Source organism: Schistocerca gregaria, chromosome 9 (genome assembly GCF_023897955.1).
Source record: "Schistocerca gregaria isolate iqSchGreg1 chromosome 9, iqSchGreg1.2, whole genome shotgun sequence".
Lineage (NCBI taxonomy): Eukaryota > Metazoa > Arthropoda > Insecta > Orthoptera > Acrididae > Schistocerca > Schistocerca gregaria.
Genome location: NC_064928.1, coordinates 29,147,624 through 29,174,154, shown reverse-complemented (window position 1 = coordinate 29,174,154; position 26,531 = coordinate 29,147,624). Strand labels below are relative to the sequence as shown.

At 44.9% G+C, this 26,531-nt stretch overlaps 1 protein-coding gene across 1 annotated transcript in view; it reads left to right on the top strand.

Moving 5' to 3' along the window:
* The window catches only part of LOC126292119 (cytochrome P450 4C1-like), a 201,510-nt gene that overhangs the window by 160,956 nt on the left and 14,023 nt on the right, over positions 1–26,531 (top strand). Inside the window, exon 6 of the mRNA XM_049985946.1 lies at positions 18,094–18,294. Within this exon, the coding sequence (XP_049841903.1) occupies positions 18,094–18,294 (201 nt within the window). The remainder of the gene's footprint in view (positions 1–18,093; positions 18,295–26,531) is intronic.

Here is a 26,531-nt window from a genome sequence, read left to right as displayed (position 1 = left end):
TTCTTGCGTCATCTTCCGAAAATATGAACTCTAGTTCCCTTAGAATACCTTTAAATGCTTCGACGTCATCGCCTCCGCGACCTACTAATGATTGCTGGTATTTAAATGGTAGCTTCATCGCGCATAATTTAATCAACTCTCTGTCACTGTATGGTACATCTAAGAATTGATTTTTGTTTGCCATTGCTTCGAAAAATTTCACGGGACTCTTCTCTCCAGAATTTTCAAAATATGGGTTCTGTAATAATCCGTACTTCACTCTGTTCTGTGCTTCGCTGGACCAATATCGTGCGAGAAACTTCTCTCTGAAATCTTCGTACGATCGGCATGTCGCTGCAACATTCTGCATGATTTCTACGACTGTTCCTGACATGTGTGCACATATAAAGTCTAATTTGTGTGCTAGCGTCCAGTGTTCTGGTAATCCTACTCGGAATTGATCAATAAAAGTTCGTGGATGTAATGAGTTTCCTTCTCGAAAGTATTGAAATTTTCTGACTGTGAGGAAATGATCGTAGTCGTACTTCGTCATAGTTCTATATGAAATTCGCGATTCTTCGCCACTTTTGTTCCTGATCATTTCTCTCGTCGTTCTTTCCGGTTGTGGTAGATCCATTGGACATTGTCCACGGTAACTTTCGCCTACCCGCGGTGCTGTCTGTCTGATTTCACATATGCTACTTTCCGCTTGTGATTGGGATCGCAAATGCATAATGTCTTCCTTAACTACCTGTTTTTCCGGTGCTGTTACAGATACGGATGTGGTTGCAGACTTAGTGCTTGTTCGATCTTGTTCACTACGCTCTTCAATGGTTTGCAACAACTCTGTTCGCAATTTCTGAAATTGTCGCTTCGTTTGCGCTTCTATTTTGACTATGCGGTTATCATATCTTTTCAGCGCTGCTTTTGTGACACGTTTGTGTAACACACTGTTTTCAACAATTTCACGCGCTGTACCTGCTGCTTGTCTAGTAATTACGTTTATCTGTATCTTTAGTTTCTTGACTTCTCCGTGGGTATTGTTACGTAATGTTTTGATCTCGTCCTGAGTGTTATTACGCAATGTTTGTACGTCCGCTTCTACCTTGTCAATGTCTGTTCTCAATTGATTGTGACCTGTTATTAAGTTTCCTATCACTTCTCGAGATTCTTTTGCCTCATCTTCAATATGACTTAGGTGTAACTGAATTTTTTTTGTTTTGTTCTTTAATCTCACGCATTTGTCTCGTGGTTTCTGCATTCTGAATTTGAATTTGGTTCGCTATGTCTTTATTTTGCCTTGTCATGGTTTCCGTAATTTGTTGTAATAATTCCGCCAGATTTGTGGGCCCTATTGCGTTTTCTTCCGACGTCCTACGCTCTGTGTTTTCGCCCAAGTGTTGGTTCGCAACCGATTGCATTGAACTGTGTTGTGACCCGTTTCTGCTCGCATTCCTTGTACTCTGTGGTGAGGGAGCTCTGATTACTTGTACTGTGGGTTCTAGGTATTCAAGACGCAAGTTAAAATCCTCATCGACTGTCTCTCTACTTTCCTGCTCCTCTGTCGTACGCTTACTTAGATTTTCTGTGCCTTGGCGTACATTATCCTCGTTATGGTGCGTTATATGTCCTATTTCCAGCGATACTGCATCTTCTGTTGTACTGTACTCTATTCTCTGTCCATTTTCATGCTGGGTCTCTACCTCAATTCGGTCAAGGTCTCGATCTGCCATTGCTAATCTTTCTGAATCCCTTATTTTCTGTTTTAAAAGCAATTCACACGCCCTACTTCGCGACAACTTGCACTCATACGATCTCACACGTTTCATAAACTTTTTGTTCACACAATTTGACACTACCAAGACTGACAATCCATTCACTTACTTGTTGGGACAGAACCAACTTGTCAACGATGTATCCGCCACCTGCGCGCTTGCATTGGAGAGAAAACTTAATTCTAACAATTTTCAAAATTCATAACTTAATTATGCTATTGTTTCTGGTAGAATGTCTTTCTTGAATACTTTTACTATCTATCGCTGCAGCTACTGTTTTCGACTATATATAACTTCAGAATTTTTTTTTTACGAAAATTTTTTTAGCAGTATATTTTTCATACCTAGTTAGGCATGTGGTCGACCTTCAAACATGGTATTTTACCATCCTGGCAGGGTCGCCATTTTCTAAACATTCATGGTGGTGTCTGATTGTACTATATCGTGTCTCCCAACCACTTTCGCGCAAACACGGTCTGAGCGTGTTTTTTAGGGAACTAGTTTGAACCTGGGACCTGTTGCTGGTAAGGAGACGCCAGACCACACATGACATGTAGAATTCAGAAGAGTTCAGTGAGACTAGCGATGACATAACCAAATACTAAATGATCTCAGCGTCAGCTCCCTGCACTCCCTGTAAAAGAATCTTAATTCTAACTAAATATAGTGGAAAGGGTTCAAGGCTTTCCTATTTTTAGTTAGCTGGTAAAATTACGTCGAAAAAGCAGTTAAGTTTACCATTGGAAATTTATTCTAATCACAAAACATCGTTTATAAATTGCACTATTGATAAAAGGAAATGTTTTAATACAGGATGGTAAAAACCAACAGCGTTCAACAAAAAATGTGAACGAATATTCCCTAAATGGGTTTCCAAGTTCTACAATCGATCGAAGGATGACCTATGCCATATCACATCTATAATCTAGGTTTAATTTAAGTTTCACAAAAGAGAAAACTATCAAAATGGTCTACAGTGACCCTCAATTATCTTTAATAACTTATCTAACTTGTCGTAAATTACAGTGGCTGATGTGGCTTCTCAATAACTATATAAAAGAAAAATCATCGCGTTTCAGATCTGTTCTTCAAGTGGCAAATGTGAACACCATGAGTTTTAATTAACGATCACCATTAGTTTTACGGAAAAAAGGGGTGTAACAGATGAGACTTCTGCAGTTCTGAGTGAAGCCTTATGCGCTCAAAGATGCGGCATCGCGTGCGTTCATTACCTTGTCGGTGTCTAAGCAGCGTCAGGGCGGCAGCGGCCGGCGCAGCAGCCATCCAGCCCGCCGTCTCGGAACTAACTCTTTTCTTCTCCTTACTACAATTTACCGAAGTTAGTTTAAAAAACTATCTGGCTATGTTTTCATCTGACCAATCAGGGTCTCAATGTTAACCTTAAGCTCCGCCTACAAAAATTCTGTCTATCCAATGAGAAACGTTATACTTTTCGTGGTGGGGCAATGTTTTTAAAGTTTGCAACGTAACAGAGACGCTAAAAAGTCTCACGCTAAAACCTGCAGCTAGTGTGGTCCTTTTAGCGTTATCGTGAGATCTATACTGTTCTTCTGGAGGGCTCTATCTTTTAACATGGGCTGGGGAGTGATCCTAATGTAACAGACACGCGAAAAAGTCTCACGCTAAAACTTGCGGGTGATAGTGGCCCTTTTTGTGTTATCGTAAGATCTATACTGCTTTTCTGGAGGGCTCTAGCTTTTAACATGGGCTGGGGGTTGTCCTTGACATACCTGAGACGCGAAAAAGCCTCACGCTAAAACGTGCGGGTTGTATAGTTGTACAGGTAGGCTCGCGGCGTGGGTGCCCAGCCCCTCTCTTTTCTAGCTTAACACGGTTCTGCTCTCTGCTTCTGTCCTCGTTTCTCCCTTCGGAACTGCGTCTGCCTCACGGTGGGAAGGTACGACATGCATTTAGGCATTCTTGTGTTAGTCTGTGGTATTCCATTTGCTCACTCGTTACTCGTACTACTTTGGTTAATTTAATGTCACGATTTATTCGGAGCTATGTGACATACTACTGGATTTGCTTATCATGTCAGGGTTTTCATGTAAGGTGTTGGATTTGCCTGACACCTTACAAAGAAGCATCGAATTTTAGTCCATTATTTCCATCTTCATTTGGAAAGTTGACTGATATCTTCAACGAAACTGAAAAGTATAAATAAAAGCGCAAAGAAAAGCCTATTCACTTCCATTGCATGTGAAATAGCCGGAAAACAGTGATTTAAGTGAGTCATGTCTTTACTACCTCCCGCTATTTTACATTCAACCGTTTCAATTTGACTGTCTTTCCATTCAGATCCAGGAATGGCCGCACTGTAGCTCGTGGGTGGCCGGTAAGTCGGGGTCACGTGCAGTTTGTCCCTCAAGTGGCTGCAATGTGGCAGAGCGGGTGGCGAACAACAAGTGCACTGTAGCTCGTGGGTGGCCGGTAGGTCGCGGTCACGTGCAGTTTGTCCCTCAAGTGGCTGCAGTGTGGCAGGGCGGGTGGCGAACAACAAGTGCACTGTAGCTCGTGGGTGGCCGGTAGGTCGGGGTCACGTGCAGTTTGTCCCTCAGTGGCTGCAGTGTGGCAGGGCGGGTGGTGAACAACAAGTGCACTGTAGCTCGTGGGTGGCCGGTAGGTCGCGGTCACGTGCAGTTTGTCCCTCAAGTGGCTGCAGTGTGGCAGGGCGGGTGGCGAACAACAAGTGCACTGTAGCTCGTGGGTGGCCGGTAGGTCGCGGTCACGTGCAGTTTGTCCCTCATGTGGCTGCAGTGTGGCAGGGCGGGTGGCGAACAACAAGTGCACTGTAGCTCGTGGGTGGCCGGTAGGTCGCGGTCACGTGCAGTTTGTCCCTCAAGTGGCTGCAGTGTGGCAGGGCGGGTGGCGAACAACAAGTGCACTGTAGCTCGTGGGTGGCCGGTAGGTGGGGGTCACGTGCAGTTTGTCCCTCAAGTGGCTGCAGTGTGGCAGGGCGGGTGGCGAACAACAAGTGCACGTGCGCGCTGCTGTGTGGCCCACGTCCTCAAGCCAGGCCGTTCGTGGGGGCCGACATTTTACCGGCGTGCTTCCCTTATTAAATGTAAAACATGAAACCAAGTGGCTATTGTTTTGTTGAGAGCGCTAATTACGAATAATTTAAAGATGTGCCTGAGTTTGTATTGATGGGTAGATAACAGTTGAGAGCTCACTCTCAACGCGTTTCTCCCTTTCTTCCTGCATAATTTTTATAGACAGAGATTCAACAGATCTCGACAGGCTGGAAGCTGTAGCAGTCTGAACTCTCGGAAGGCGGCTGTCGGTTCTGGCCCACTGTCGTACAGTGCTGGTGAGCAGATTCTCGCTTCTGCCTACACGACACCTACCAGTCGCAAAAGCTCTGTGGGTAAAAGACTCTCATATTTACAGCTTACTATTTGCTGGTACTAGCTTCAATAGAAAGTGGACGTGTATTAGTCATGATACTTAGGCGTTACGCAATCCGATTAAATAGTAGTGCTCCATTTTACTTTGTAATTTAATTTTTTTCCTTCTACACAGATCGATCTAACAACCGTGAGCAGCAGACAGAGAGATACTGGACGCAAGTACGCTTCTGGAAGTGCAAAGCGTAAAACAAGAGAGGAAAAGGAGAGATAAACACACGCTGTTAGATCTGAAACACGTAAACTGAGTGTTTTAATATTCAGAATGCGTTTGCCGAATATACAGAAAATGAAGTACAAAATAGAAAAGTTGTAGTTGATTGTAAAGATGATAGCTATACCACAGAAGATTCATCAGAATATGCAACTCCTTCCGATGTAGTTGCGTTTTCTACGAGTGGCACAGTAACTGAACAGACGGAAAGCCTTCCCAGTTCAACCGCATCGTCTACGAGCCAGACTGAATTGAAAAGCATATCGAGTCCTATCGGCCCAGAGACCTCGTCTTCAAGACAAAGAAAAGTCGAAAACATGTTACAGGCTTCTGATGTTACTGCATCTTGTACAAGTGAAACACAAAGTGAAACTGAGATGTGTTCTAACGATGCTGATGAGGGCCAAACAGCCTTGACAGAGATTATCGGATTACGAAAGGAAGTAGCCGAGTTCAGCATACGAACGCTAGTTTTTTGTCTTCAGTCTAAATATAAGAGAAGGAAAATAAGCTAAGATTCTGTAGAAAGTCGCGTGTCACATTAAACATAAGACTTGCATGAGGGATTGGTTGTGCTATTCAGAAAGCAAGGGCCAACTATTCTCTTTTGTCTACAAAGTGGCAGATTCTGGCGGCTCGCCACGTCTTACGAAAGACGTGTTAGACGACTGGAAGAATGTACATATTTTGCTGAAGAGACATGAAGAAAGCAATTCGCATAAAAAAGCGATTACTTCCCTGTTAGTTCTAAAAACAATGGTGCACTTGTCGATTCTCAACTTGTAAGTCAAACTGAGAGCGAACAAAAGCACTGACTAACATACTTAGAAGGAATTGTTGCAGTTATAGGTTTTTTTAGCTGACCGAGGGCGAACATTTCGAGATATCGATGAAACTGTTGGTTCACCCATCAATGGAAATTATTTAGGGTTTTTAGAATTACTAGCCAAATTTGATTTGCTTGTGGCCCAACATACACGTATTCATACAAATAAAGTAAAGGTACATATGTCGTATTTGTCAAAAACAACGTGCGAGAAATTTATCCATCTAATTGCAGCAGCCATACTAGATCATATTATTTGCAAAATTAAGAGATTCAAATAATATTCAGTCTCTAGATTCTACTCCTGATATACCTCACGTAGATCAACTGAGTCTGATAGTCGGTGGAAAGATTTGTGAATTTTTTGGATATGGAAGGTCATACTGCTGAACAAAGCTTATTGTCTTCTTTAACAGAGAATGACATTGATATCAACGATTTTCGTCGGGAAAGCTATGACAACGCCAGTAACATGAGTGGCAGGTTCACAGGCTTAGAATCACGAATTAAAGATATAAATAAGTACATTGAATATATTCCGTGTTTTTCATATTCGCTAAATTTGGCCGCCAAGTGGGCTGTAGAATGTTGTACAGTAGCACCCATTTTCTTTGATTTCCTTGAAAGCATCTACATATTTTTTCTGCTTCTACCTATCGATGGAGCATTCTTTTGAAAGCACTGAAAAATGACTGTACTAAAATTCCGATTTTGAAAAGGTTATCGGAAACAAAGTGGTTCCCCAGAGCTGATGCTACAAAGGCGCTTTTATGTGCTTTTCGTGCGATCAGACAAGTTTTGAGTGACATATCTGCTAATATGCATCGAAAGGTGGAGTGCCGCAATCAGGCTTACGGACTGGTTTTGAAAATGGGTAAGTTGGAAACGGGAGTAATGTGTGCCGCATGAAACAGAATCCTAGAACGCTTGCAAGCGACTAGCGTTTAACTGCGGTCGTCTGATAGAGATCTCAGCGCCGGATATGCACTTTGTACATCCTTATACGAATATATCCAAGCAACGGGGTTCACACTTTCATAAATTGAGGCAAAAGCCAAATCCCTGACTAGCTATGGAGAATATCAGTAACAAACTTCAACACGACACAAGCGAGATACAAAGTACGACAATTTTAGTGGATCAACTACACTCGATGAAGTTGTAGAAAGTCAAAAACCTGGAGAATATTTTGATACGCAGATGTTTGTTGTGATAATTCACAATGTATTGGCTGCATTAGCTAATCACATACAAAAATACCATCACCTGATTAATGTTTTTGAAATATTACGGGATTTTAAATCTCTTATGGCAGAAGAAATCTTGAAAAAGAGCTCCTCATATCGTGAATGCTTACCCAGATGGTTGAGAAGAGTCGCTAGGGGACGAACTGGTACAGTTAGCTGAGTTGCTGAAAGCGGACATCGCTGCTGTCATTGACAGAAAAAAGAACGATGGTTTGTAACTACAAATTTACAAATTTTTAATGGAAAATTCGTTAGGAACTTGTTTTCCACATGTAGAAACATCCTTACGCATTTACATACCTTTAATGATCACGAACTGCAGTGGAGAACGTTCTTTTTCAACGTTAAAGTGCACTAAAAATGAATTAAGAAACACGATGAGACAGGAACGTCTAAATGACTGTAGTATAATGAACATTGAATACAATTTGCTCAGAGACATTGAGCTAACTGGTATTATTTATGAATTTACGAAATTCAATAGAGAAATGTTTATATGTAACAGTCTTGTTTTATTCTATATCCTAAACCATACGACCCAAACAAACAAAGGGCCCCTTGTTAGAGTGAGCTATGGGCCACGCACTTGCTTAATACGGCACACGCAACATGAGAGTTTATGGGGTCAAATGTGCTGTTTTCCATTAATTTTGAAGAACGTAACTATTTGAACCAGGAAGAATTCTATTACATTCAACAAATAATGATCCACAAGTTTTTCTGTGGACTTTTTGATTCTTAAGAGTTAGAATTTGGTGATGATGTACTACTTCTAGAGTCTCTCCATCATGTTCTATGGGCTTCTGTGAGTGACATGTACAAGCTCTCGTCTTGTGCTGATACGCATGTTTCCACTATGTGAATTACGCTCTCACCACGTTCAAAGTGCATCACTTGCAGAGAATTCCTAAGTGGCTGTAGCAGAGGAATGCCGAGGGACCCAGTTCTTTGCTATAGGGTGTACAAGAAGATGACTTCGAAAACTATTTGGGGATGTGTTCACGGATTGTGACACTTCGATATGGGCGTGCACAATCGTGTTAGAATAAGATTTTTTTCGGGTTCCTTTCAGATGTGAAGCGTCGTAAACGGATCTTGAGTTTTTTAGTGGCATCACAGAGACTTCTGAATTAATCATAGTAACACAGCAACGAGGGGGCCAGGGATTATATCCACCCTTTGTAGATATTTTAATGTACTTACATACTACATATTTTAAAACTTCAAAGCAAATATTTATTCTTTTCAGTTAATATTTCTACATGATCTTTAATTGTTTTAACGTTTTCAGTTAAACTTAAAGCAAGAGCTGAAATCGAATTGACGTGTAGAAGTAGGTGTGATTTTCCACAACAAATGAAATAGTCGATATTTTCATGTCCAGACTCTATTTAGACATCAATATCTGTGGATTGTCGGTAAAAGTGGACAACAATTAAGAAAATTTGCTATTTTTTGTACTAGCACTGGTATTAGTAGTAGAAGTAACAGCAGTATACACTACTCAAAATATTGAAATATTGGGTTGGTGCATAAATTCGTAGTGTTATTCCATACGTTTAATAAAGCCCACAGATATACATAACTGAGACTGTCGTCATCAGCAATATATTTTCCTTGGCTATTTACAACAGGCTGATGATGGGATAAAACTGGCACGAGTGGATTTACTAGTGCGGGCCGCCTACATCAGGGGCAAGTAAATACTCAGAGGCAAACCTATTGTTCTCTTCTGATTGACAGGTCCTCAACCTACTGTTCCGCTAAGTGGATTATGACTCCCTGGGGATAATCCGTCTTTCTGAGAAATCCCCTTCTTCTCTCCCTCCCCCTCCCCTCCCTCTTCTTCTCCCCCACTCCTCTGCGTAGTCCCCCACCAACACAAGTTGTCTTTCGATCTCACATAAATTGACTAATTAATTAAATCGATCAATTAATGTACCGCTACTCCTTTGGGGAACCCTCAACCCTTCCTCTCCTCTCCCCCACCTCGACATTGGCGGGAAGAAGACTCAGCTGATTGGCTGTTTGGTGGGAAATCGAATAATATCTGGTAGACAATGCAATGAGTGGAATATTGTTTATTGAAACAATTTATTGGATGCAGGGTAGTGTTTGGAACAGAGTTTATTTATTTATTTAAACAATTTGTCAGGAAAGTGAATGCACTGTATGGAATGCTGTTTATTTAAGCAGTTTGTAGATGACGAAGTGGTACGGACATGCGGCGCTATTTTATTTCGATTGCAAAAGGAATGCTGTCAACATAACTCACCACATGTAATCGCGCTGTTGAGAGTCTCCCAGTCACGGAGCTCGTGCCGCCTGCACGTTACTCCGCGGGCAGTGACTCGCACCGCCGCTGCAGTCGCCGGACGGTGCCGATCCCTTGAACGAAAGCTACACGCGGCGGCAGACCTCTGCTGCCGACTCCTGGGAAACCGCCTCTGCTGTCGCTCAAGTGGCGACATCCTCTCCCGTGACACTGCGGTCAGGCGAAATACCCTCAAACTTCATGAAGAATATAATAATTCGAATCACAAACAAAGCAGGTGTTGACAGATGTGAAAATTACCGAACTATCAGTTTAATAAGTCACAGCTGCAAAATACTAACACCAATTCTTTACAGACAAATGGAAAAACTGGTAAAAGCCGACCTCGTGGAAGATCACGTTGGATCCCGTAGAAATATTGGAACACATGAGGCAATGGTGACCTTACGACATATCTTAGAAGGATGATTAAGGAAAGGCAAACCTACGTTTCTAGCATTTGTAGACTTAGAGAAAGCTTTTGACAATGTTGACTGGAATAGTCTCTTTCAAATTCTAAAGGTGGCAAGGGTAAAATACAGGGAGCGAAAGGCTATTTACAATTTGTACAGAAACCAGATGACAGTTATAAGAGTAGTGGTATGAAAGGGAAGCAGTGATTGCGAAGGTAGCGAGACAGGGTTGTAGCCTATTCCTGATGTTATTCAACCTGTATATTGAGCAAGAAGTAAAGGAAACAAAAGAAAAGTTCGGAGTAGGCATTAAAATCCATGGAGAAGAAATGAAAACTTTGAGGTTCGCTGATGACATTGTAATTTTGTCAGAGACAGCAAAGGACTTGGAAGAGCAGTTGAACGGAATGGAGAGTGTCTTGAAAGTAGGATATAAGATGAACATCAACAAAAGCAAAACGTGGATAATGGAATGTAGTCGAATTAAGTCGGGTGATGCTGAGGGATTTAGATTAGGATGTGAGACACTTAAAGTAGTAAAGGAGTTTTGCTATTTGGGGAGCAAAATAACTGATGATGGTCGAAGTAGAGAGGATATAAAATGTAGACTGGCAATGGCAAGGAAAGCGTTTCTGAACAAGAGAAATTTCTTAACATCGAGTATAGATTTAAGTGTCAGGAAGTCGTTTCTGAAAGTATTTGTGTGGAGTGTAGCCATGTATGGAAGTGAAACGTGGACGATAAATCGTTTGAACAAGAAGAGAATAGAAGCTTTCGAAATGTGGTGCTACAGAAGAATGCTGAAGATTGATGGGTAGATCACATAACTAATGAGGAGGTGTTGAATAGGATAGGGGAGAAGAGGAGCTTGTGGCACAACTTGACTAGAAGAAGGGATCGGTTGGTAGGACATGTTCTGAGACATCGAGGGATCACAAATGTAGCATTGGAGGGCAGCGCTGAGGGTAAAAATCGTGGAGGGAGACCAAGAGATGAATACACTAAGCAGATTCAGAAGGATGTAGGTTGCAGTAGGTACTGCTAGGTGAAGAAAGTTGGACAGGATAGGGTAGCAGGGAGAGCTGCATCAAACCAGTCTCAGGACTGAAGACCACAACAGCAGCAACAACACTGGATTTCCCCACCCCTCCCCACCCCTTGCTTCCTATTGGTGGATACTGGCACAGTTACATCTTTTGGCAGGAAGTCCATGACCCTGGAAGTAGCTCGAAATTTTAAATTTCAACTCAGTTACATACTATGTCCGTGAACAATTTGCGGAAGGGACTGGACAGATGCGTGTTCGTAATACAACTATCGGAAACAATAAACTGATGTATCGGGAATTCGATGTTGCGATTAGGTTTTTTACAACACTATATAGCCGCTAAGTTGGTTCTCTCTGGTACACCAGGAGGAAGAATGAGCAGGGAGAATAGGAGCAGGAGGAGGAGAAGGGTCTACTGCTTGACAGGACAGAGAGAACAGCGAATAACTGCGTGTCAGACGGAGCCCGCACTGAGAAGCACAAAACGGGACGCACTGACACCACGTAGTAGAATCTGTCGTGGCTAGGCGTCGGAGGAGTGTCCCGGTGTCCAGTCGCGGTGGCGCAGCTGAGGGAGTCGCACGGCACGGGCTGACGCAGTGGAAGCAGCGCCTGCGTGCCGCAGCGCACCAACGCGGGCCCAGGAGGGCGCCCCGGCAGCATGTTATCATTACGTGCAGCGGCAACACTTGTCACTCATCGATACTGAATCGCTCAATTTTCCACAGAGAACACATACGACATATGCCATCGCTGAGGCGGTCCAACACATGTACATCTACATCCATAGTCTGCAAGCCACCTGACGGTGTGTGGCGGAGGGTACCTTGATTACCTCTATCGGTTCTCCCTTCTATTTCAGTCTCCTATTGTTCGTCGAAAGAAGGATTGTCGGTATACTTCTGTGTGGGCTCTAATCTCTCTGATTTTATCCACATGGTCTCTTCGCGAGATATACGTAGGAGGGAGCAATATACTGCTTGACTCCTCGGTGAAGGTATGTTCTCGAAACTTCAACAAAAGCCCGTACCGAGCTACAGAGCGTCTCTCCTGCAGAGACTTACACTGGAGTTTATCTATCATCTCCGTAACGCTTTCGCGATTACTAAATGATCCTGTAACGAAGCGCGCTGCTGTCCGTTGGATCTTCTCTATCTCTTCTATCAACCCTATCTGGTACGGATCCCACACCGCTGAGCAGTATTCGAGCAGTGATCGAACAAGCGTACTGTAACCTACTTCCTTTGTTTTCGGATTGCATTTCCTTAGGATTCTTCCAATGAATCTCTGTCTGGCATCTGCTTTACCGACGATCAACTTTATATGATCATTCCATTTTAAATCACTCCTAATGCGTACTCCCAGATAATTTATGGAATTAACTGCTTCCAGTTGCTGATCTGCTATTTTGTAGATAAACGATAAGGGATCTATCTTTCTCTGTATTTGCAGCACATTACACTTGCCTACATTGAGATTCAATTGCCATTCCCTGCACCATGCGTCAATTCGCTGCAGATCCTCCTGCATTTCAGTACAATTTTCCATTGTTACAACCTCTCGATACACCACAGCATCATCTGCAAAAAGCCTCAGTGAACTTCCGATGTCATCCAGCAGGTCATTTATGTATATTTTGAATAGTAATTGTCCTATGACACACCCCTGCGGCACACCTGAAATCACTCTTACTTCGGAAGACTTCTGTCCTTTGAGAATGACATGCTGCGTTCTGTTATCTAGGAACTCTTCAATCCAGTCACACAATTGGTCTGATAGTCCGTATGCTCTTACTTTGTTCATAAAACGACTGTGGAGAACTGTATCGAACGCCTTGCGGAAGTCAAGAAACACGGCATCTACCTGGGAACCCGTGTCTCTGAGTCTGGTGGACGAATAGCGCGAGCTGGGTTTCACACGACCGTCTTCTTCGAAACCCATGCTGATTCCTAGAGAGTAGATTTCTAGTCTCCATAATACGTGTCCCAAAATTCTACAACTGATCGACGTTAGAGATATAGGTTATAGTTCTGACATACTGACTATAAGTTGGCTATTCGGCACAGCGCCACCGCCGAGACCTGCCCCTGCAGCTGTGGGCAAGAACCGGCTATCCACCTGGCTCGAAGTTGTCTCTATGCCCACTGCTTGCGAGAGCGTTAAGCCGGAGATGCCCATTCGTTCCGGTCCCTCTATTGAGCTTAAAAAGAAGAATATGTCGCAGGTATTCCGATTTCTCCACTTGGCACTTCATTTTCTAGCGTCCACAGCTCCGTCCACTACCTCCAATTGGCAATACGTAAACGCAAACAGCAGTAGTCAACTAAAAATAAAAAATGACCATCTATAAATACACCCACAGCAACAGGAATACCAACATGCTAAACAGAAACGCTATGAAGCTATTCACAACCCTAATATGTTGTTAAGACAGTACTATTAGATATTTTCATACTTTGAACTCTACTTATAAATCAGAAAACCTTTAAAAAAGTGTTGTTAGTAAAATTGAAAAACATTAACGAACTCTATGTTTTTTATGTTTGATATTTGACGCTTTGGCAACACATCCACGTGAGCGACATCAACTCTATCCCAAAAGATTGTCATATTTTTTGTCAGCAGAGGGAGCTGGGTTGACTTTTTTCTTCTTCCGTAAATGCAGGTGGTGCCAGTACAGCCACTGTTTATGCGTTTCTGGCTCAACTGATGCACCGAAGTTGCATCACCTTTAATGATCGGTGACAGAAAGGCCTCTCCTTTGCCCGCAGACTGATGAAGTATTTCAGATGAAGAGTGTTTTTTTTGTGTTGCGATTTTTTGTGAGCATCTGAGGAGGATTAATTCTGAATATCGAAGGGTCTCAGTCGCTGGGCACACACCTGGACTATTCTCACAGAAAGCGAAGTGCCTGTTGTCGAGTTGTGACGCGCCAGTCTGCACGAATAATGGCATCTGCCCATTTTTCCATGTCGCACACCTGCTGAAAAAGAATATCAAATTTGAAGCACGTAAATTAACTTTTACTATATATGACATTCTTGGTGCGTAAGTTCGTAGCGTTTTTGTTTTGTATGTTGGTATTCTGGTTGGTATGGGTTCATTTACGGAATATAATTTTTGATTTGTAGTTGCTATTTGGGTTCATATATTGTCTTTTTGTCATTTAGAGATAGTGAGTGAGACTGTGGACGCTAAAAAATGGAGTGCCATAAGGAGAAAGGGCAACATCTGCGAAAAATTCTTATGTTTGAGTTCAGTGGAGGGATGACAGAAGAATGTACGCCGCATATGGGGATAAAGCCATTGGACAGAGTATGGCAGGAAAATGGTTTTCTCGTTTTGAGGAGGATCGTTTTGATATTAGTGACCCTCCACGTTGAGGAAGACTCTCAGAATTTGATGATGACTGTTTAAACGTGTCAGTCCACAATGGCCAACGTCAGTGCAGTCGAGAGCCGGCAGCTGTCACGGACTCTGACCTTTCCGGCACTGTGTGACATTTGCATGCAGAGGGGGAGCTTCAAAACCCGAGTGTATGTGTGCTGCACGTTTTAAGCCAAAATCACAAAAATCAGCGGGAAGCCATGTGTGCACGTCTGCTTGCTCGTCATCAACTGTCTTGTGTACAACACCGAGCTCTCCTATCCTGCGTCGTTACTGGAGACAGGACAAGGAAAAGACAGGTATGACTGAGCGCAAACAAAGCGGTAACTCTCCATACAAAGACCTGTGGGCATCCACAAAAGATAATGTTATGCATCTGGTGGAACAGCGACGGTATGGCGTACTGTGAATTACTTCCCCGAGTTGTCAACAACTGGGACGTCTGCCAGACGCAATCCAAGAACAACGATCGGGAACATTGCGTGAAGTGCCGCTACTCCACGATAGCGTCACCCCACCCCCCGACATTGTGCTAGACTGACAAAAACCACTATAGAGGTTTGGTTGGGATGTCATTCTGTAACCACCGTATTCATTTGATCCCGTGGTCTCAGAATTCCACCTTTTCAGCTCTCTGACGAACAACCTTCAAGGACGTAGCTTGGCTGATGAGACTGTACTCCGAACGTGCCTCGACGACTCCTTCGCCTCAAAACCATGTGATTTCTACAGTCGCACAATAGAAAAGTTACCCCACCATCGGCACACTGTTTTAAATAGTGAAGGGGAATGTACCGGGAGATCAAGAAGTCAGTATAAATTTGAAAACTAAATAAATCACGGAATAATGTAGATAGAGAGGTACAAATTAACACACATGCTTGGAATGACATGGGGTTTTATTAGAACCAAACAAATACAAACGTTCAAAAAATGTCTGGCAGATGGCGCTTCATCTGATCAGAATAGCAATAATTAGCATAACGAAGTAAGACAATGCAAAGTTGCATTTCTTTACAGGAAATGCTCAATATGTCCACCATCATTCCTCAAAAATAGCTGTAGTCGAGGAATAATGTTGTGAACAGCACTGTAAAGCAGTTATGGTGAGGCATTGGCGTCGGATGTTGTCTTTCAGAATCCATAGAGATGTCGGTCGATCACGATACACTTGCGACTGCAGGTAACCCCAAAGCCAATAATCGCACGCACTGACGTCTGGGCCGGCCGCGGTGGTCTCGCGGTTCTAGGTGCTCAGTCCGGAACCGTGCGACTGCTACGGTCGCAGGTTCGAATCCTGCCTCGGGCATGGATGTGTGTGATGTCCTTAGGTTAGTTAGTTTTAAGTAGTTCTAAGTTCTAGGCGACTGATGACCACAGATGTTAAGTCGCATAGTGCTCAGAGCCATTTGAACCATTTTTTTGACTGACGTCTGGGGACCTGGGAGGCCAAGCATGAGGAAAGTGGCGGCTGAGCACACGATCATCACCAAACGACGCACGCAGGAGATCTTTAACGTGTCTAGCAATATGGGGTGGAGCGCCATCCTACATTAACATCGCACGTTACAGCAGGTGTTTATCAGCCAGGCTGGGGATGGTGCTTTTCTGTAACATATCGGCGTACCTCTCACCCGTCACGGTAGCAGTTACAAAACCAGAATCTCGCATTTCCTCGAAGAAAAAGGCCGATAACGGTAAATGTGGTAAATACAACCAATACCGTGACTTTCTCGTCGTGCAATGGAGTTTCGACGACAGTTCTAGGATTTTCGGTAGCCCAAATTCTGCAGTTGTGGGCGTTGACAGACCCTCGGAGCGTGAAATGAGCTTCGTCAGTCTGCAACACGTTACTCAACCAATCGTCATCTTCCGCCATCTTTTGAAACGCCCACACCTCAAATGCCCTCCGCTTCAGTAAATCGCCATGTAACAGTTGATGATGCCGATGGATTTTGTACGGATAGCATCGGAGGGTACGCCTCAGTGCCAACCAAACACTAGTGTATGGAATGCCGGTGAGACGTGCGACTGCACGAGCGCTGACTTCCCCGTGCACAGACGAACCCGCTACAGTCTCCTTTTCTTCCTGAACTGTCTCAGCAGCATTACGCCTTGTGCTCGGTCGGCCACTACGGGGTCTATCGTCTAAACAACCCGTAGCTTCGAACTTCGAAATCATTCTCACCACGGCTGCATTTGTCAACGGACCTTTACCCGTTCGAATCCCCTTCCTATGGCGATAGGATCGTAACGCTGAACTAGCGCATTTCTCATTCTGATAATACAGCTTCACTAAAAGAGCCTTTTCAGGTAATGTCAACATGCTGCGACTGCTGGCGGATCTGATTCTCTCTCTCATTACAGCTCCTTTTGTACACGATTGTCATGCGCAGTCACTGACGTTTTGCTGTCCAGCGCCATCTGTCGGGCATTTTGTGAACTTTATTATTTTTGTTATTCTAATAAAACCCCATGTCATTCCAAGCATGTGTGTCAATTTTTACCTCTCTATCTACAGTATTTCGTGGTTTATGAAGTTTTCAAATTTATACTGACTTTTTGATCACGTGGTATTATTTATGACTGAAGTATGTGTTGTGTTTATTAAACTTATGGAGAAACGCTACGAGCTTATGGACAAACCCGATATTTTAACAGTTGTAAAGAAATTTCAGGGGTTATTTATTGATCAACATTCGTACAATAGCAGTTCGAAACTCTTAGTTGTCAAATAAACGTGGAACATCTGATTTATTGCTATTCTTCAGTTTCTCCTGGCGTATTTGTTAGTCTAACAGTCCACGGGTGTACACGTTGGAAGAACCTAGCCGAGAAGACCGCAGACACACTCGACTGATGTACCTCAACTAGTCAGCAGTCGCAGGGCACTGTTTGTCCAAGAATCGTGCGATCGACTGCAAACGTAGCAGGATCTTGGCACAGACTTCCAAGTACTGGGACGAAATCCCATAGAAATTCGCACAAGGGACGATCTCGTGAACCGAGATTCCGCCTGTAATTTGAGGAATTCCTGGGAAGCAGCACTGAGTTTAATTAAGGAGATCCTCGGCAAACGAAAGGATGTGGCGACCGGGGCGGCCAGAGGACTTGCACGGACGCCAGCACAGACGCCGACGCTGGCGCCTCCGCGACCTCCCACGAGTGGCTGCGGGGGTGGACCGCGGAGCGAGCTGCCCGCGGCGGCAGGGGGCGCTGCGGTCGCAGCTCAGGTCGGCAACGTACAAGACGGCGGCGACAAAGTGTCGTGCCCGTCGGACGCTATCAACTGGCAGTACAGCCGTGGACTGTTCCATCGTCTGATTTATTTTGCAATATTCTACTGTTCATCTGCACGGGCAGGTTTTGGCTAATAGTGTGTTCTGGATTTGCCTCACTTGTGCACGTGGGCCTACAGAAGGAACAGCGCACACAAGCTGACCTGACTGAAACGCCTTGCAGCTGGTGAACCTGCTGATAGCGGGCACGGAGACGACCGCTGTGACCGTCAGCTACGCGCTGGCGCTGCTCGCGCTCCACCCTGAGTGGCAGGCCGCAGCCCGCCGGGAGCTGGAGGACGTCTTCGGCGAGGGCGGCGACTACCTGCGAGCTCCCAGCCTCGCAGACCTGGGCGAACTCAGGGTGGTGGAGAGCATCGTCAAGGTGAGCCGCTGTGTGTGCGCTCGCACGGCACGCCAACTGACACACACTCCACACGTACGGCGGCTGGGCCACCGGCCACCACACTTTAGAAATAATAAATGTTTCAGTTCTTTATTTTGCCAACGTGCCACCAGTTTCTGTAAAATGTGTCATCCTCGAGCCATCCCCTAGCACTCGGTCATCCCACTGACTTCCCCAGTAGATGCATCAAATACTGCTATACAGTGCTGTGACAAAATTGATGAGATGTGGATAAGCACACCTACAGATATCTGTAGTGCCAGACACACGCGACCGAAACTGACAGACTTTGATCACGCAACGGTAGTTGGGGTTGGATGTACAGGACATTCCATTCCGGGAGCCGTTAGCGAATTCAATATTCTGAGTCCATAGAGTCAAGAATGTGCTGAGAATACCAAATTTCAGGCATGACCTCTGACCACAGACAAAGGGCTGCCCAACAGCCTTCACTTAAACGACCGACGGCAGCGAGGTTTGCATGGAGTCGTCAGTATTAACACTCATGCAACACTGCGCAAAATAACAGCAAAACTCAGTGTGTGGCCGGCCAGAGTGGCCGACCGGTTCTAGGCGCTTCAGTGCGGCACCGCGCGACCGCTACGCTTGCAGGTTCGAATCCTGCCTCGGGCATGGATGTGTGTGATGTCCTTAGGGCAGTTAGGTTTAAGAAGTAGTTCTAAGTTCTAGGGGACTGGTGACCTCAGCTGTTAAGTGCCATAGTGCTCAGAGCCGTTTTTGAAAACTGAGTGCAGGGCGCACGATGAACGTGTCCGCTAGGACAGTCTGCCGAAACGTGGCGTGAGTCGGTTGTGGCAGCAGACGACCCTGCGCGACTGCCTTTACTAACGGCGCGTCACAGCATGCAACGCCTCTCCTGGGCTCGTGATTATATCATTTGGACCACAGACTACAGGAAAACAGTGGCCTTGTCAGATGAGTCCCGATTTCAGTTGATAAGAGCTGATGGTAGGATTCGAGTGTGGCACTGATCCCACGAAGTAATCGGCCCAGGTTATCAATATGGCACTGTGCAAGACGGTGGTGGGTCGTTAACGGCGTCGACTGCGTTCACTTGGAATGGACTGGCTCCACTGGTCCAGCTGAATCGATAATTGGCTGCAAACGGTTATGGTTGGCTACCCGTTCCCAAACAAGAGAATGCGCAATGTCACCAGGTCACAATTCCTCACAACTGGTTCCAAGACCGTTCTGAACAATACAAGTGAATGACTTGGTCACCCAGATCGCCTGATATGAATCCCATCGAACATTTATATAATCGAAAGGTCAATTCGTGCACAAAAAGCCTGTATCGGCAACACGTTCGCAGTTATGGTGAGCATGGCTCGTTATTTCTGCAGGGGACTTTCAATAAACTTTCCAGTTCATGCCATAAGTCGAGTTGCTGCACTACACTGGGCGAAATGTCGTCCGACACGATATTAGGGGTTGTCGTATGACTTTTGTTCTCCTCACTGTATATGTTTGGAAAGTAATCATGACGACTGCATGCCTGGGGATGCCCTGAGGAGACACTCTGTAAGCCAACCAGTAGCCAATTAAGACTGCGGCCGCGCGGGATTAGCTGGGCGGTCTGAGGCGCTGCAGTCATGCACTGTGCGGCTGGTCCCGGCGGAGGTTCGAGTCCTCCCTCGGGCATGGGTGTGTGTGTTTGTCCTTAGAATAATTTAGGTTAAGTAGTGTGTAAGCTTAGGGACTGATGACTTTGCAGTTGAGTCCAATAACATTTCACACACATTTTTAAAACTGCGACCACAGACTAAAACCAGTAATACTTGTGTAGTAGGACCTCTTTCGATATTCGTTGCGGTCTAGCATGGCACGAGCAGGTTAAAATGTCTGTTGGTATCTGCTGCGTCCGACAACTGCGTGCAGCAGGCAGGCTGCGAGCGTGCCGCCGACAGTCCATACGACCGTCCTGTCACTTTCGTGTGTGGGCAGCAGCTTGCGAGAATTCTTTCTGTTTCCTACCTTCCTCCCAGCACGTTTTGTGTGTTCATTTCACTTTAAATTCCTCCATACGCATGCTCCCAAATATTTAATAAAATAGGCTGCATCCAATCAGCGTTCGGAATTTGTGAAACGGCAGAATAACGGATTTTTCTTCTTCTTCATGTCCAATAGGTCATATTTGCTTAGGGTTCGTAGTCTGGTGCAATCTTAGTACCGAGTGTCGGTCCTCTGCAGGTATTCCTGCTGTCCGCTACAATCTCCTAGCGCACAAACTTCTCTATACAGAATAGCATAATCCATAATGTCATAGAGCTTCCGACACTATCTACAAAATCGTTTGTATGTCCTGCGAGCGGTACCAGTTCTATGACGCTCTCTTATGGTACGTCCGAACTTTCTTTCATGTCTTTAGATTTCTATCTATTAAGAATAATACACTGTTTTCTCTTTGCTAGGAACTCTTCAGATCATGGGAAAGATTGCCTGACAATCAGTACAATCGTATTTTGTTCATTAAGCAATGGCCCCGAACACTACCGCAACCTTCTTGAATGTGAAGTACATGGCGTAACCTGAGCTACAGTATTTACTGCCTTCTGACTCTCAATATCCTAGAACAATATAACAGTGCATCAAAATCTGTAGTGACAATGAACGTTATTTCTGGCAACATTTTAAGGAATTCTGACAGAAAAGATAAATTTTAATAAAGTGAAATGAATCATATTTTTTATTCAAAGAATTTAAGTGACGATAACCTATGTTTGCACGGAAAAGTAACTGAGATCGGAAGTCAAACTTGTAGCTCGATGAACTGAAAATTACAACACGAGGAGTACTGTATGTACGGGGAGTGCAGGCCACAGGTCACGTTCCCGCCTCTAGTCGGCGCTATACAGGTAGTCACACTACTGCTGGGCGCTGCAGTTGCTGGCAGTGGTGGGAAATTCCGAATTCCAAAATGGTGAAAGCCCATCTCTCATTATCAGTCACGTAACACACCACATCCTTTCCCTCCTCTTGTCATATTGCCCTCCCCTCTCCAGCTAATACCAGCATACTTGAAGCCAAACAGGCAATCAGAGTGTAGCGGACATTACAGTAGAATCACGTGAGGGCCCACAACCAGGCATTTTGGCTGTTCTCAAAAGTGTCTGCACGACCTGAATTTTTGCACCATGTTCAAATGTGTATGAAATCCTATGGGACTTAACTGGTAAGGTCATCAGTCCCTAAGCTTACACTGTACTCAACCTAAATTATCCTAAGGACGAACACACACACCCATGCCCCAGGGAGTATTCGAACCTGTGCCGGGACCAGCCTCACAGTCCGTGACTGCAGCTCGCTAGACCGCTCGGCTAATCCCGCGCGGCACCACCATATTCAAAAGTGTTTATCCAAAAAATGGTATAAAACGATATGTCTTGCAGTAATTCCTCATCGAACATAGTCCAGCATCCACACACACACACACACACACACACACACACACACACACACACACACACACCATTTGCTGACAGCTGCTGAATGCTCTAAGTGTGGTATCACTATAATGTTGGGTGACTTCGAAATTATATCAACTTCCTTTTTTTACCTATATGAATGTGTTGAAAATGCTATTTCACATAGTAATCTGTTCAGTATGCTGTTTCACATAATTTACGCTGTGTAACAAGATGAGATAGATTCTGAACCAAAAGGCGAAGTTAGTACCATACCATGAGGTCATTGATTGACTGACTGGTAGCATTTCTAAGCGTAACACATTCTGTCTAAAGTGAAGGTTGAGAATGAGGCTTTCGTTAAATGTTTAACTTCTTTTGTGTGCTCCCGAGTTTTGTGCTTAGTATGTTATTGAGTCTATTTTAGATATGTACTGCGTGTTATACTCGAAACTAGCGAGTGGTAATGCTTATAGTTAATGTGATTTTGATCTGTACCTAATGATGAGATGAGATGAAATAGTGATATGCCTGTTTTGTTGTAGAGTAATTGCAAGTGTTTTTGTATGAGAGGAGTGGTGGGTGGTATGTTTGTGCCTTGGTGTATGTGTATGTTGGGAACGAACCTGTGTGCATCTATAATGATTCCAACTCCTTTGTTTTGAAGCTCTTGTGTAGGTGAGTATCAGCAGCTGTGACCCAGACATCACAGCCATGTAGCGTAGCAGGAAGTACTAACCCATTGGTCTTGAGCAGTGGGTATAACCGATGAAACCTACCCAAACCCCAATTACATGCATCAGTAATGTGTAAACTCCAAAGTAGTTTGTGATCAATTTTGGGGCCTAAATATTCTACCGATTCATACCATGCGAGATCTCGCCTGTCTAGAGAGAGCTGCCGATTGGGTACTCTTCTCCTGGTCTCCTGGTTGTGAAAATTATGGCGCTGAATTTTTTACGATTAATTTTGTTCTTCCAGAAGTTGCATGATTCATTAATTTTGCTAAATGTGCCGCTGCATGCACATGACAAAGTAACTGGTGTTCGGGTGACCAGAGTAGAGAGCTGTATCATCTGCAAGGAGTGTGACATGACTGTTGTCTTTTTTAGTGATATCTTTGATATGGATAGTATGTGGTAAGAGGCCCACGACTGAATCCTGGGGGATCCCTGCATCTATACTTTTATGTTGCTTTCTCACTTATCGAAGCAAACAAAAAATTTTCTATTGCTTAAGAAAGATGCCAGAATTTTGATTATGTGGAGGAGACGATTTCATGAAGTTTGTGTATTATGTCGTCATGCCAAACATGGTGTAAGGCTTCCTCGATATCCTAGAAGACCTTGCGGATTTGCTCGACCATTCAGGTGGCCTAGGTTGTTGTGCCATGCCTGGTATGCAAGACAAATTGTTAGAGGATGGTGACGAGCCTGTCGTTGCAGTGATGTAATGATTAATTGTTCCAGGATTTTACTGAGAAAGCTTAGGAGAGACATGCATCTGTGGTTTCGTGGAAAGAGGGGATTTTTCTTTTGGTTCAGGAGGGTGGTAACACTCGCTGTCTTCTAGGCTGTAGGGAAATAATGTAGTCCTTGGCAGGAGTTGTAGATGGTTAAGTGGCAGATTTTTGGATTGAAGTGGCGTAACGCCATCGGTACTAGGAGATTTGGAGTTGTGAACCGTTTGACGGTTGACCTGAACATTTCGTAAATGACTGGCTGCACTGAGGTCTGTGCTATTCTTCTAAGTATTCTTCTGACTGATTGCTCAACTTCCTCTTCATGGCCTTGAGTGTCATCAACATCGACAGCGTTTCCCGAAGCGCCTTTTAGACCTCAGTAGTTGTCGTATTTCTTCAGGAAGGTCCTATCGTCTGCTTTGGTGCGTCGTCTTTGTCGTTGACCTTGAGTAGTATTCGTGCTGTGTGTTGGTAAAGAGGTCTACATTTTTGTCGGTCTGTCTTCTGTTATTCATATTCGGGTGATCGTCCGTGTGGAGGCGCGCCAGTCGGTCGAGTGTGTGCAGTAAGCTGTGCTTTTTCTTATACACTTGGCGCTGGCACTGGCTAGTTTCAGGCTGAGCGGGAAGTGGTCAGGGCCAAGCTTGTTTATGTTAATTTTTATACAGGAACGTGTCTAGTGTGTCAGAGTGGTAGCAGCGACGCGGGATTAGTATATTGCCTCTCCTGGTGCTATGACGTTAATATCGTTCCTTGCCTCTATCAGGATGTGCAACGTACTGCCAATCACGATTCCAGCTCTACAGCCATATGCCATGTTTTTCAAGTCTCCTCCAATAATCACTCTCTGACCTGAGACCAATAGTATTTCTAGGTCTACTGGAGGAATAGCCTCATCAGGAGGATGGCAGCCTGCCACTAGAGTTACAGTCGGCCTCTCTATTTCTGTCTCTGTCCTCGTGGCGTCAGTTGCCCCTAGCTGGCGGGCGTCTACCCGACTATGGGTAACCTATGCCCACCCGACTGGCCTAGCAGTCTAACGCGCTGATTCCCAAGTGGGCAGTGTAGGTTGCTGTTCCCATTTCTAGAACTGATATTATGTATTGAGCTGTTGGTTGGAAATACTTGTAACAAATTTCATTAAGGAATAAATATACTAGGAAGCAGTGGTTAGAATAGAAAGTTCCTTGAACAGGTTCCTACATGATGTTCTTTAATTTATACCACAAACGATTTTTATTACGCGCTTTTACATGCGAAAAACTTTTGCTATGTTTGATAAGTTACCACAGAATATGCTCCCTTATGAAATAATAGAGTGAAAAAATGTGGTATGCTCTTCCCAACTGAATTTATTGTCGAGTTGTAGTCCCAGAAATGTAACACTGTCAACCTTTTCGATCTGCATGTCTTCATATGTTATAAACATGCTGTAGCTGGAGAAATCGTGCAGTTTCCAAATCTGCCATTAAAATTGGATTAGCGTAGTCACACTTTCCCCAATAGGACAAGCTTTTACAGCACAGGAGTAAACGAATCTGTCACATTACGTATATTTTTTGTTGTATTACTAGGCTGTACACTTTATTCTATTATGTGAGATGCACAAGAAATTAAGCTTCGACTTTAACGTACAGTACTCAGTTTACATATTACTTCATACTTAAAAATACACGTTGTTAACATTTTACTTAAACAGTGCTGTGGTGAAGTTCCGCATACTTTCTGTCGCAGCTGCGAATATAATATTTCTAATAGCGACCGATAACCTACAAACATACACTCCTGGAAATTGAAATAAGAACACCGTGAATTCATTGTCCCAGGAAGGGGAAACTTTATTGACACATTCCTGGGGTCAGGTACATCACATGATCACACTGACAGAACCACAGGCACATACACACAGGCAACAGAGCATGCACAATGTCGGCACTAGTACAGTGTATATCCACCTTTCGCAGCAATGCAGGCTGCTATTCTCCCATGGAGACGATCGTAGAGATGCTGGACGTAGTCCTGTGGAACGGCTTGCCATGCCATTTCCACCTGGCGCCTCAGTTGGACCAGCGTTCGTGCTGGACGTGCAGACCGCGTGAGACGACGCTTCATCCAGTCCCAAACATGCTCAATGGGGGACAGAGCCGGAGATCTTGCTGGCCAGGGTAGTTGACTTACACCGTCTAGAGCACGTTGGGTGGCACGGGATACATGCGGACGTGCATTGTCCTGTTGGAACAGCAAGTTCCCTTGCTGGTCTAGGAATGGTAGAACGGTGGGTTCGATGACGGTTTGGATGTACCGTGCACTATTCAGTGTCCCCTCGACGATCACCAGAGGTGTACGGCCAGTGTAGGAGATCGCTCCCCACACCATGATGCCGGGTGTTGGCCCTGTGTGCCTCGGTCGTATGCAGTCCTGATTGTGGCGCTCACCTGCACGGCGCCAAACACGCATACGACCATCATTGGCACCAAGGCAGAAGCGACTCTCATCGCTGAAGACGACACGTCTCCATTCGTCCCTCCATTCACGCCTGTCGCGACACCACTGGAGGCGGGCTGCACGATGTTGGGGCGTGAGCGGAAGACGGCCTAACGGTGTGCGGGACCGTAGCCCAGCTTCATGGAGACGGTTGCGAATGGTCCTCGCCGATACCCCAGGAGCAACAGTGTCCCTAATTTGCTGGGAAGTGGCGGTGCGGTCCCCTACGGCACTGCGTAGGATCCTACGGTCTTGGCGTGCATCCGTGCGTCGCTGCGGTCCGGTCCCAGGTCGACCGGCACGTGCACCTTCCGCCGACCACTGGGGACAACATCGATGTACTGTGGAGACATCACGCACCACGTGTTGAGCAATTCGGCGGTACGTCCACCCAGCGTCCCGCATGTCCACTATACGCTCTCGCTCAAAGTCCGTGAGCTGCAGATATGGTTCACGTCCACGCTGTCGCGGCATGCTACCAGTGTTAAAGACTGCGATGGAGCTCCGTATGCCACGGCAAACTGGCTGACACTGACGGCGGCGGTGCACAAATGCTGCGCAGCTAGCGCCATTCGACGGCCAACGGCCAACACCGCGGTTCCTGGTGTGTCCGCTGTGCGGTGCGTGTGATCATTGCTTGTACAGCCCTCTCGCACTGTCCAGAGCAAGTATGGTGGGTCTGACACACCGGTGTCAATGTGTTCTTTTTTCCATTTCCAGGAGTGTATAATATGAAACACTAATAATCGTTCTAACATCGACTAAAATGTACCCGGAGTTAGTAAGCTAAACGACTCGTACGACATTCCTGCCATTTCACACTACTCGCAGTGATACTGATAGCT